The sequence below is a fragment of the Schistocerca cancellata genome, chromosome 2, assembly GCF_023864275.1.
Source record: "Schistocerca cancellata isolate TAMUIC-IGC-003103 chromosome 2, iqSchCanc2.1, whole genome shotgun sequence".
NCBI lineage: Eukaryota > Metazoa > Arthropoda > Insecta > Orthoptera > Acrididae > Schistocerca > Schistocerca cancellata.
This window is the reverse complement of record NC_064627.1, coordinates 648138980-648152731: the sequence shown is the minus strand read 5'-3', so window position 1 is coordinate 648152731 and position 13752 is coordinate 648138980. Positions and strand designations below refer to the sequence as shown.

Genomic DNA, 13752 nt, shown 5'->3' with positions numbered 1-13752 from the left:
GAAACCTCTCGAGCCATACCTTACACATTGATGATGATGTTGACGACGATGGGGATCCGGGAACAAGTGTGAGATCTTCCCATGACTGTGACATCTGCATTGCTGAATGTATTTCACGCTCATGGGCTGCCTCACGGTCAAGACATTCTTCTTGTCGTAACTGGCTGACACGTGGAGTCAAGCGAGGACCTTGTAAGGCGCCGCTCTGCAATTCAATAAACAATTAGTAGTAGTTGTCCATTCAAGTTCTGTTGGCACACAATATTTTCAGAGATACTGACATGAAATTATACACCACTTAATTCAATGAACATGGTTTTGCATCTCTACTTTCAAGTTATCCATGAAAATTGGATAGGGTTAAATTTTGCCTATTCATTTAAAAATCATTTAACTATTTGCAAAAGCAGTGTGTTTTACTCATACTGTTGAGTTCCTGTATAATGATGACTGAACACTTTCCATTCTGCAAAAATGAAGTAAATTATTTACAGATTTCTCTGAGGTTTTTGTTGAGGTTTACAATTTTTGATGCATTTTTCTACAGCAGTTAGAAAAAGTTAATATCAGCAATTTCTTTACTTGATTTTTATACAATTTACAGCATAAAAAACACTATTCCATCCAATAAGAAGTATTCACTAATGACTTACTGTATCAGTCGTAACTTATATAATGTAAATATGAGGTTCCACATAAGCACTGTATTATTTATTCCCTTCTCTAAGAAAAATTCAACCACTAGTTTCTGCACATACATAAATTTCCTTAGGAAAAAACTACTTACATTTCTGCAACATCTGGCAATACTGATACTGTAACCATGAAACAGATCTGTAAGGCACACTATGTAGACATGAATGTCCCCCTAATGTTTTTTTGTTTTTTTTTTTTTTGTTTTTTTGCTTTAGGGCGCAAAACTTCTATGGTCATTAGTGCCCAGCCCGTGACTTAAGACAGTAAAAAACCGAAATTGAAAACCAGCAGCAATGGGAACAAAGTCATAAAATTGGAGAAACTAAAAATAGAAGGAATGCTTAAAAATCCACTACAGAAAGGGGGTGGTTGTCCCCAAAAAAAGCTTCAAATGACTGACGTCATTTCACTGTCACTAATAAACTGGAAAACGCGGTCGGCTGAGCGCGTGTCATCTGCTAAAATCGACGATAGATCAGGCGATAGCTGTAGACGGGAGCGTAACGGATTAAAATAGGGGCATTCAATTAAAAGGTGTCTTACCGTCCACAGCTGAAAGCAGTGGGGACAGAGTGGGGGAGGATCGCCGCTTAAAAGATGTCGATGGCTAAAAAGACAGTGCCCTATCCGGAGTCTAGCTAAAATTACCTCCTCCCGACGACGCGTTCGGGAGGAAGAGGTCCAAGCGTAAGGAAGGGCTTTCACTTCCCGCAATTTATTACGGGAAAGTGTTGACCAATGCGCATGCCATAAATGAGCAACTTTGCGACATAAACCGCTCCGTAGATCGGTGAAGGGAAGCGACTGAATAGCTGGCCGAGGAAGAGAGACTGCAGCCTTGGCCGCTATATCGGCCGCCTCATTCCCACAGATACCAGCGTGTCCCGGGAGCCAGAGGAACGCCACCGAGACGCCCCCCAGGTGGAGCAAGCGCAGACAGTCCTGAATCCGGTGGACCAGAGGGTGCACAGGGTAAAGAGCTTGGAGACTGAGGAGAGAGCTGAGAGAATCTGAGCAGGTAACGTACTGTATCCGCTGATGGCGGCGGATGTAGAGGACATCCTGGAGAACAGCGTAAAGCTCCGCAGTATAAACCGAACACTGGTCGGGAAGCCGAAAGTGATTTGGGGTGTCGCCAACAATATAGGCACTCCCTACACCTAACGATGTTTTCGAGCCGTCGGTGTAAATAAATGTGGCGTCCGTCATTTGTGCACATAGAGCAGCAAATGCCCGACGATAACCAAGTGTAGGGGTACCATCCTTGGGAAATTGACAAAGGTCACGGAGCAGGCAGATCCGGGGACGGAGCCAAGGCGGTGCTGTACCCCAAGTTGTCAAGAAGGTTTTAGGAAAGCGGAAGGAAAGAGAATGGAGCAGTTGACGGAAGCGGACTCCCGGGGGTAGTAGGGAGGAGGAGCGGCCTGCATACCCTACATCAAAGGAGGCGTCGAAAAAAAGGTCATGGGCTGGATTAGCAGGCATGGAAGACAGATGGCTAGCATAACGACTCAGGAGGACTGCTCGCCGATTGGACAGCGGAGGTTCAGCAGTCTCAGCATAAAGGCTTTCCACAGGGCTAGTGTAAAAAGCTCCAGACACTAAACGTAATCCACGGTAGTGGATAGAGTCGAGACGCCGAAGAATAGACGGCCAAGCAGAGGAGTAGACTATGCTTCCATAATCCAATTTCGAGCGCACTAAGGCGCGATAGAGGCGGAGAAGGACCACTCGGTCCGCTCCCCAGGAGGTACCATTCAGGACACGGAGGGTGTTAAGCGATCGCAGACAGCGAGCCGAAAGATAGGAAACGTGGGAGGACCAGCACAGTTTTCTGTCAAACATAAGACCCAAGAATTTAGCGACGTCTGAAAACGGAAGATTGACAGGACCTAGATGTAAGGAGGGCGGAAGAAACTCCTTACGTCGCCAAAAATTGACACAAACAGTCTTACTGGGTGAGAAACGGAAGCCGGTTTCGATGCTCCACGAGTGGAGGCGATCAAGACATCCTTGAAGACGTCGTTCAAGAAGGCTGGTCCGTTGAGAGCTGTAGTAGATCGCAAAATCGTCCACAAAGAGGGAGCCCGAGACATCAGGAAGGAGACAATCCATAATTGGATTTATGGCGATGGCAAACAGTACAACACTCAGCACGGATCCCTGGAGTACCCCGTTTTCTTGGGAGAAAGTACGGGAGAGAGTAGTGTTCACCCGCACCCTAAAAGTGCGCTCTGCCATAAATTTGCAAAGAAAAAGGGGCAGCCGGCCTTGAAAGCCCCAAGAGAACAGTGTGCGGAGGATGCCTGTCCTCCAACAGGTATCGTATGCTCTCTCCAGATCGAAAAATATTGCTACCGTTTGGCGTTTCCGGAGAAAATTGTTCATGATATAAGTGGAGAGAGCAACAAGATGGTCAACTGCAGAACGATGCTTCCGAAATCCGCATTGGGCTGGTGTTAAAAGACTGCGGGATTCCAGCCACCAAGCTAAACGGTAATTCACCATACGCTCCAAAACCTTACAGACACTACTCGTGAGAGAAACGGGGCGATAGCTAGAGGGGAGATGTTTTTCCTTTCCAGGTTTCGGAATGGGAACGACAACAGCTTCCCGCCACCGTCTGGGAAAGGTACTGTCGGTCCAAATTCGATTATAAAGGCGAAGGAGGTAATGCAGACTATGGGTTGATAATTGCAGCAACATTTGGACATGGATACCATCCGGTCCTGGGGCGGAGGAGCGAGAAGAAGAGAGGGCATGTTGGAGTTCCCGCATGGAGAAAACAGTATTGTAGCTTTCGTGATTTTGAGAGGAGAAAGCAAGATGTCGCACTTCCGCTGCACATTTCTTCGGGAGAAACGCTGGCGGGTAATTTGAAGAGCTCGAAATCTCAGCAAAGTGCTGACCCAACGAGTTAGAAATTGCGACGGGGTCCACTAAGGTATCATGCGCGACAGTGAGCCCAGAGACCGGGGAGAAACTAGGCGCGCCTGAGAACCGTCGAAGCCGACTCCAAACTTCCGAGGAGGGAGTAAAGGTGTTAAATGAGCTAATAAAGAATTTCCAGCTTGCCTTCTTGCTATTGCGGATGACGCGACGGCATCGTGCACGGAGCTGCTTATAGCGGATACAGTTGGCCAAAGTAGGATGGTGACGGAAAATGCGAAGAGCACGTCGCCGCTCACGTATTGCGTCACGGCATGCCTCGTTCCACCAAGGAACTGGGGGGCGCCGGGGCAATTCGGAGGTGCGTGGTATTGAACGTTCCGCAGCTGTAAGAATAACGTAGGTAATATGTGTGACCTCATCGTCGATGCTGGGAAAGCGATGGTCATCGAATGTCGCTAGAGACGAAAAAAGTGTCCAATCGGCTTGGGCAAATTTCCAGCGTCGCAAGCGCATATATGGCAGTGGAGGCTGCAGTCTAAGGACACATGGAAAGTGGTCACTCGAGTGTGTATCATCAAGGGCGAACCATTCGAAGCGCCGAGCTAGCGGAACAGTACCGACCGCAAGGTCCAAATGAGATAAATTTGTTGTGGAGGCAGACAAAAATGTGGGGACCCCAGTGTTTAGGCAAACTAGATCCGCTTGGTGGAAGACGTCTAGCAATAGAGAGCCACGTGGACAAGGATGTGGAGATCCCCAAAGCGGGTGGTGGGCATTGAAGTCCCCAACCAGCAAATAGGGGGGTGGAAGCTGACCAAGAAGATGAAGGAGATCAGCTCGTGCCATTGGTGTGGATGATGGAATGTATACAGTACAAAGAGAGAACGTGTATCCAGAAAGGGAAAGACGGACGGCGACAGCTTGGAAGGAACTGTTTAAGGGGATTGGGTGATAATGGAGAGTATCATGGAGAAGAATCATGAGTCCTCCATGGGCTGGAGTGCCTTCAACAGAGGGACAGAGGGGAGGTCATATCGGACGGACTGAAAATGAGGGAGAACAAAGCGGTCATGGGGACGCAGCTTTGTTTCCTGAAGACAGAAGATGACCGGCGAATAGGATCGTAAGAGGACCGACAATTCATCCCGATTGGCTCGAATGCCGCGGATATTCCAGTGGATAATGGACATAGGGTGAACAGAAAATGGAGGAATGTGACCAAGGGTGCTGTCAACTCAATGACTGCTCAGAGCTTGCGACCGACAGCATGGAATGGCATTCAGCCGAAGGCAGAAGATCCTGATCCATTGGTTGGTCAGGAGCAGCTCCTGCCACCAGCGATCGGCCGGTTGACCGGCCACCAGCAGTGCGCCTCGGCGACACAGAAGACAGCCGAGGGCGATTTCCGCCAGGTGGTGCTGTAGATGGGACACGCCTTGGCGGAGAAGGAGAGGAACTGGGTTTCTTTGTAGCCTTCTTGGAAGTATGATGTTTAGATGAAGGAGGAACCGATGGTTGTGAAGTTACGGTACGTAAAAACTCTTCACGAGTATGCTCTTTTTTCGAAGACTTGGCGTCTGACTTTTGGGCTCGAGATTTAGCAGAACCCGACGAAGGGTGAGCCATAGAGTGGGCAGGCGAAAGTGGCGAGGTTGAACGGGCGATCTTTGCGCTGGCCGATCTGACGACCGTGGTACTAAAGGTGAGGTCGCAAGTCTGCGTGGCCGCCTCCTTTGTTGGCCGAGGAGAAGCAAGGACAGTGCTGTATTTTCCTGTCTGGGGCACGGTGGGCTGTTGACTGGCGAATAATTTTTGAGCAGCAAAGGTCGACACCTTTTCCTTCACTCTTATTTCCTGGATGAGCTTTTCGTCCTTAAAAACGGGGCAATCTCGAGAGGAAGCAGGGTGGTCGCCCATACAGTTGATGCAGCGAGGGGATGGAGGTGGACAAGCACCCTCATGGGCATCCTTGCCACACGTAACACATTTGGCCGGATTGGAACAGGACTGGCTGGTGTGATTGAACCGCTGACATCGATAGCAACGCGTAGGGTTTGGGACGTAAGGGCGAACGGAAATTATCTCATAGCCTGCTTTGATTTTCGATGGGAGTTGAACTTTGTCAAATGTCAAGAAGACAGTGCGGGTTGGAATGATGTTCATGTCAACCAGTTTCATAACTCTATGAACTGCCGTTACGCCCTGGTCAGACAGATAGTGCTGAATTTCTTCGTCAGACAATCCATCGAGGGAGCGTGTATAAACGACTCCACGCGAGGAATTTAAGGTACGGTGCGGTTCCACCCGGACAGGGAAGGTGTGGAGCAGAGAAGTACGCAGCAATTTTTGTGCCTGGAGGGCACTGTGTGTTTCTAACAACAGGGTGCCATTCCGTAATCTGGAACAAGACTTTACAGGACCTGCAATTGCGTCGACACCTTTCTGAATAATGAAAGGGTTGACCGTGGAGAAGTCGTGACCTTCATCAGACCGAGAAACAACAAGGAACTGTGGCAACGCTGGAAGAATCGTCTGTGGCTGAGACTCAGTATACTTACGTTTGTGAGCAGACATAGTGGAAGGTGAGGAAACCATTGCGGAAGAATTCCCCATGATTACCGGCATCTCCAATGGCGCGCTCCTCCCTTGTGGGGGGCCTCTCTGAGGGCACTCCCACCTTAGGTGATTGTTCACACCTCAGGTCACACATCCCGACAAACGGACGGAGGGACCAATCAGCACTTTCGGAAGGTATCAGCTCGGGTAATCACCCCTCCCTGGGCCTGGCCGTTACCAGGGGGTACGTACGTGTCCTACCCGTCTACCCGGGGAGGGGAATTACGCGTTACCCCGTCACCGGCTACGCACAAAAGGCGTGGGTCGGCCTTCAGACACGCACAGGGAGGAAGAAAGAGAAAGGGAAAGGAAAGAAGAGACGTCTCAAACGCCGCAGCGGAGAAAAGGGAAAGAGAAGAGGTAAGGAAAAGAGAAGGACAAAGGAAGGAAGAAGACATAAAAGCAAGGAAGGCGAAGAATGCAGTACATTTACGAGCGTCCGTCTCCGGACGTAGGCACAAACCATACTCCCAGATGGGGAGAAAGGAAAGGAAAGAGCCAGAGGTGAGGGGACGAGGGGCGAAGATAGGGATGGGGAAGGATGCGGAAAGGGAAGGTATGCAGCCCGGAAAGGAAGGAAGGCCACATTAGCTCGAGGTCCCGTGCTCGCTACGCACGTATCCACAAAAGAGTTGTGGACCCCCTGGGGGGTCCCACTAATGTTGAAAGCAATATACTAACCAATGATTCAGTTTGACAGCAGCAGCCCAAAATCGGTAAACAATGGCAGTTTGAGGAACTAGGTAGCAATACAGCCATGACAGGTGCCAGTAACTGATTAGTTAGCAAGTAATAATCAACCAGATGCAGTACTCATGAAAGATTGACCTACACAAAATATACTCTTGTAAGCAAACAAGAAACAGCACCTGCACTCAACTAAAAGGCAATTAAAATGATATTTTTGCTTTGTATATGCATCTGACAGATCATGAGAGATTTGTAAATAGCCTGATGTCCGGCTACTGCCACTGAGGCTCCAGGCACTCTCCCATTTATAGAGTGCATAGAGGGCACCACCATTTGTCACGTGATGACGACGGTATGCCTATCTTTCGAAGGTGTCATCATTCTCGATTAAGAGTAATCGATTGTCATTTTGCTGGCGCAACGTCGACATCCATATTTTGTCCAACTTTGAAACTTCCTCTTTTCTATTAAAATTATTATGGTGTTTGTGAATCTCTATTGCTCCTCTATACATGCGCACACGATAAAGGGATGTTTGTGCTAGAACACTTGTCTCATTTATACATCAACCATGGCCTCTCAGCCCGGAAGTTTCAACTGAAGACAACACCAGCCATGAAAGCTTATATTGTATGATTAAATGCCTCTACTGGGAGGAAATGTCAGTTTTGGTCGGCAACTGGAGGGACTGCGCAAGAAGAAAGCACAGCATCTGTGTACGCTTACTTTCCTGCTACACTGCAACAGTGCCGAAGTTTCTGAAGGCGAGGAGAATGTTTCACTCGGCGGAAGCGAACCTTATTTACAACCGCATGCTACAGGAATGAATTCACCAGATGCGGCGAGAACTAGCAGCAACTAGCAGTAAGCTGTTATATTTCCATTTATATATCAGTAACATATTGCAGTGTTATGACTGGAGTAAGGTGGACTGACTAACGTTTAGGACCATGGAGCTCAGTGCAGAAATGGCAACTAATAGGCAGAAGAGGAAATTTGATGGTCTACAGAATGGTAGAAGTGAAACATCAGTTGTTGGCAAATCACGAACTGTGATTAACATGTCTGGGTGAGAATTAACAAAAGAGGAACATTCAGTTCTATCAAAAGGAAGCAACTTTGCAGTCACGCCACTATAGGTTCCCACAGAGGACATTATAGCGAATGTGGAGGCAGGAATCCATTTGTTATCATAGCATTCCGTGGATGAAATCAGGACTGAAACAGCCAGGATATTACGCCAAGCGAAACCACCTACCAGCAATTTGTCTCAAGTGGAAAGGAGGGTACTGAGGGAGATCAATGCAGATAAGAACATTATTGTACTTGCAACTGACAAAGGAAATGCTACAGTTTTGCTGAACACTGAAGATTATCACAAGAAGATAGTGACCTTTTGGATCCCACTATGTATAAAAAACTTCAGATGGATCCTACAACCAAAATTTTGAGAAATACCAATAAACTGATAAAACAATCTTCTCTTTCTTCGGATGATAAAAAACAACTCCACAAAATGGAATCTTATCCACCCAGACTATATGGACTCCCAAAAGTACATAAACCACAGGTCCCAATGAGACCGATTGAGAGTGCTATAGGATCTCCAACACAAGAGGTGGCCAGATATCTCACCTGCTTGCTGCAACCATACATTGGACGAATGGACAGTTACATTAAAAACTCTGTTAATTTTATTGAAAAACCGAGGGAGATTAACGTCAGCCCAAGTGATATTCTTGTGAGCTTCAATGTAGTGTCATTGTTTACCATGGTGCCTGTAAACGAAGCTATTTCATATATAGCAGATATTTTTCCAACTGACATAGTGGCTTTACTTAAACACTGCCTGATGACAACTTATTTCCAGTACAACAATGAGTTTTATGAACAGATAGATGGGGTGGCGATGGGAAGCCCTCTCATCCCAGCTGTTGCTAATTTATTTATGGAGATCTTCGAACAGTGAGCGCTGCAGACTGCCAGTAAACAGCCAGCTAAATGGTACCGCTATGTTTATGACACATTTGTATGTGGACTCATGGTGAAGAGGAGCTGCGTGATGATGATGATGTTTGGTTTGTGGGGCGCTCAACAGCGTGGTTATCAGCGCCCAATCTTTGCTCAGTCCAATTGCGCCACTTTCCTGGATGATGATGAAATGATGAGGACAAGACAAACACCCAGTCATCTCGAGGCAGGTGAAAATCCCTGACCCCGCCGGGAATCGAACCCGGGACCCCGTGCTCGGGAAGCGAGAACGCTACCGCGAGACCACGAGCGGCGGACAGAGAGGAGCTGCGTGTCTTCTTGGTGCATCTGAACAGTATTGACCCGAAGGTACAGTTTACGAAGGAGAAAGAGAGCAATGGCCAACTCAGTTTCCTGGATGTGTCGGTAATTAAATGGGTGGATAGGACGCTGGGCCACAAGGTATATAGAAAGAACACTCACACGGATCAATACCTCCACAGGGAATCAAACCATCATCCTAGGCAAAAAAGAGGTGTCACGAAAACCTTGGTGGACAGAGCCAACAAAATCTGCAAGACGGCTTACTTGCAAGATGAATTAAATCACTTACGGTCAGCTTTCATGAAAAACGGATATACCAGCAAGGAAATTGATCGAGCCCTCCATCAATGAAGAAAAGAAGCCAGAAGTGAAGAGCAACAATGGTCACCTACTGGAAAAGATTACCTACCGTTCATTAATAAAGTCACAGACCGTATCGGGAAAGGTCTGGCCAGGTATGGGATCGAAACAATCTTCAGACCCACTAAGAAGATTAAGAATATTTAAGAACTGCAAAAGACGCCCGACACCCCCTAGCAACACCTGGGGTATACAAAATTCCACGCTGTTGTGGACAAGTACATATTGGAACAACGAAAAGAAGTGTAAACACCCGCTTAGCCAAACATAAAAGAAACTGTCGCTTAGGACACATCTAAAAATCGGCCATAGCAGAGCATGTTTTTTGAGATGGGAACCATGAAATTAAACTTAATGAGACAAGCATTCTAGCACGAACATCCCATTATCATGCACGCATGTATAGCGAAGCAATACAGACTCACAAACACCATAATAATTTTAATAGAAAAGAGGAAGTTTTAAAGTTGAAAAAAAAATATATATATATATATATATATATATATATATATATATATAATTATAATAGAGGGAAACATTCCACGTTTACAAATGTCTGCTTGTGTCTGTGTATGTGTGGATGGATATGTGTGTGTGTGCGAGTGTAAACCTGTCCTTTTTTCCCCCTAAGGTAAGTCTTTCCGCTCCCGGGATTGGAATGACTCCTTACCCTCTCCCTTAAAACCCAATCCTTTTGTCTTTCCTTCTCCTTCCCTCTTTCCTGACGAGGCAACCGTTGGTTGCGAAAGCTAGAGTTTTGTGTGTATGTTTGTGTTTATTTGTGTGTTGACGCCTTCCAAGGATAGGCATATTGTCAGCATTACGTGACGAATGGTGGTGCCCTCTATACATGCAAGAGTACCTGGAGCCTCAGTGGCAGTAGCCGGACGACCTCAGAAAATGTCTGCCGCAGATGAAAATTTTATACATCGCCACAGCCTCTGAGCCTGGAAGTTTCAACTGAAGAGAACTCTTGTGTAGTTTTTTTTCCCTGTACTTCTGAAGACGACAATATGTCGTGTACAGGCAACTCATTTAGGTGCAAAATTTAATGGTTAATTACAGTGAGTAAATATAATCAGACTGCTGAGAACGTCTATGTCTATACTTTGTTTTTTGCTCAGAGGCAGCTCGCAGAATCACACATGAAACATTTAGCATATGATTCATATGATTCACTGTCCACATCATCCCCCCCCCCCCCCCCTTTGTCAATGGTATACTGGGTTGAAATATATGCGTTGCACTGCCCAAAACAAATTGTGTGGCATGGTTACTGGCAGTGAAGAATAGTTGTGTCCGGCGTTCTTGTAGAACTACACATATGTAGGCCTAGCGCCTCAGTGTTAACTCGATCTGAAGGCTGGCTTTAGTCTGCCAATGGATATTGTGACTAAAGATCCATTGTTATCAAATGTTTTGTCATGGTGTACCAATACTGTGTATGCATAATTGTATGGGGGTTGGACAGGTTTTCTAATAATACCATGCCCAACAAAAATGTGTTTGCATGACAATCACAGGAAACAAATGGTTGTTGAGCAGAATTTTCTTTGGAAATCACAGGACAACACTTATGGATCAGTGAAGATTTTACACAAAATCCAAGTCTTCAATAATACTGTTTGACGCATCTGTAACAAAGTCTCCTGAAAATCAACGTGTCTGGCCACACACTGTTGCACCGAGATCTCCTTCGAAGGCTGTTCAGAGGCTTAGTAGACAACAATTAGGCTGTCAGTCCAATGCTCTGTAGCATGGGATCTAAATGAAGCCTTTAACTGCCGATGAAGTTGTTCCATAAAACCATTAGGAGTGGCGTAGTTGGCACAGGTTCAAACATAGCTCATACCTAGCAGTGCAGATAGTGCTTTAAAAAGAGACGACTAACTGGTTGCCCAGATCAGTAGCGAAATGACGAGGAACACTGATTATCAATAGTAAATTGGGCAATGAAGTCCAGACACTGTAAATGGCATGGTGATGCCTTGTCTGGCTTCTGACAGGAAGCAAACAAGTGACTTAGTGTCCGTGAGAAGTGTAAAATGTCTACCTTCAATCATGCACTTTAACTTTCTGACAGAGGTATTTGCTACATAGAGCTCCTAACTTACATTGATCAATTTGCTTGTGAAAGTTAAAATTTCTGTTTTGCACACATTGTTGTAACATGGCTCCGACTGCAGCTGATGGAAAGTCTACCATAATCGCCAGATGTTATTCAGGAAGAAGATGAGCTAATAATGCAGCTTCTGCAGTTGCAGCTTCCACTTTGGCCAAGGATATATTAATTTCTTTTTATTAGTCTATTGTAGCATACCTCCAGGTTTAGGCAGACGTTTTAGCATTTTACTGAGAGTGCTAGCAACAAGGCAAGATTGCACACAAAAGTCTCCAAAGTTTGTTAAAGCCAAGAAATGATGTAATTCTTGCATTGCACTGGGTTGGGAATACTGAGAAATAGCTTCCACTCTGTCTTGACATAGCAGGGGTCCTTGTGTGCAGGAAGGGTACCCCCTACAATTTTTTTTTCCCTTCAGATTAATCACTAAATCATGTTCTTGTAGCACAATGAATATTTGCTGCACATGTGCTAGATGCTCTGTCTCACAAGGTGACATTAAAAGCAAATCATCAAAGTAGATTTAACAGAACTCTAAGTCTCTGTATACTTCATCCATGAAGTGCTGGAAAGTTTGAGTGGCACTGCACTGTCTGAATGAAATCGCACAAATTCATAAAATTCGAATTGAGCGCAAGCAGCAGTTTTGGGTATTTCCTCCCACACTACTGGTAGCTGATAAAAAGCATGGATGAGGTCAATTGTAGAGAAGACAGTCTTATGATGAATGTGCATACCAAAGTCTTTGACATGTGGCACAAGATAACAATTAGGTACTGTTCTGACTTTAAGCTGATGACAGTCCCCACCTGAGTGCCAGCCGTTATTCTTCTCCACTAATTATTTGGAGTGCAGAGGCCTAGCTAATATTTGAAGAGTGACAGATCTCTTGTGTTAAAATAAACGAGAACTCTTGCTTTGAGGTCTTTAGTTTCTCTGGATGCAGACAACAAGTCAATGTGTGAATATCATTGGAGGGTGACTCACCTGTAATCAGTTTCATGCCAGCATTTTTGGCATGGCATAGGTGCCTGTGACTAAACAACTATGTTGTAGACTCAACTAGGAATTGAATTTGAAGATGCAGGAGGAGACTGTAGACTGTAAAAAGATAAGGGATTCGCTCCAACATCAGGTACAGCACATCAACAACAATGAATTTCCATATGAATTCAAGCAAAAATTTGAAATTTAGTTGTAAGTCAATGCAGCCATTAAGTCTCAACGGTAACCCATTTGCAGTATACAGGTGATTGCCATCAGTATTCTGCCATGGAAGAGGGGTAAACCAAGAGATCAGCACTTGTGTCAATGAGAAATTACTGTTTATTAGAGCCTTCAGTTGATCACTGTCCTTTCTGAAATCAGTCGCGTCACTCATGATTCCAGAGACGCTTCCCTTGTCAACTCCGCTGAGCTTCAGCTCAAAATTTTTTGTGATACCAGGAGAAATTCTCCCTGGTGGATAAATGATTGTTCCTGCTGGAACAGAATTGCTGCTGCAATGCACATGTGGAGCACCATGTTTATAGGACGACAACTTGCTCCGACACTTCAGATACTGTTTGCAGTGCTTCCAAAGAAGTCTCTGTTTTGACAGAGACAGTTGCACCGCTTGTTGAGGGATACATATCTCCTACTCAGTCAGCAATTTGAGTGAGAGAGCCAAGGTCACTAGAGCAAACAGTAAGTATTTTTTGCGCATTTGCAGCTAACCACAATAGCCAAATACTCTGCGGAATATCATTGTTAACTGCATTGCCTGCCAACGTGTGAAGATGATGAAGTAGTTGAGATTGTGTGCAGTTGCAGAGTTCTTCAGTGCAAAACAATTTTTCAAGTCACTTAGCTTCTGAGTAGGACAAGCACGTGCTTCATAGAGGTGTATTTTTATTTTTCAGTGCTTGGCGGCAAAGCTAGGAATCTAATATTTCCGTAGCAATTTGCTCACTAAGTGCAGCCACCAAGTACTTATTATTGGTTTCCAGCAATGGTGATGTGGGCCAAAACAAATTGGCTCTCAAGTTGGACAAATCACAGTACTGCATCATCTGACAAGAAGGGCAGAAGTTTCACCGAAA

General features: G+C 45.7%; 1 protein-coding gene across 2 annotated transcripts in view; it reads right to left on the bottom strand.

Annotated features, from left to right (window-relative positions):
• LOC126162322 (P2R1A-PPP2R2A-interacting phosphatase regulator 1) overlaps positions 1-13752 on the bottom strand; it is a 60594-nt gene that overhangs the window by 36598 nt on the left and 10244 nt on the right. For both annotated transcript variants that reach the window (XM_049918747.1, XM_049918746.1), the window contains exon 3: positions 20-205. In XM_049918747.1, coding sequence (XP_049774704.1) covers positions 20-205 — 186 coding nt within the window. The remainder of the gene's footprint in view (positions 1-19; positions 206-13752) is intronic.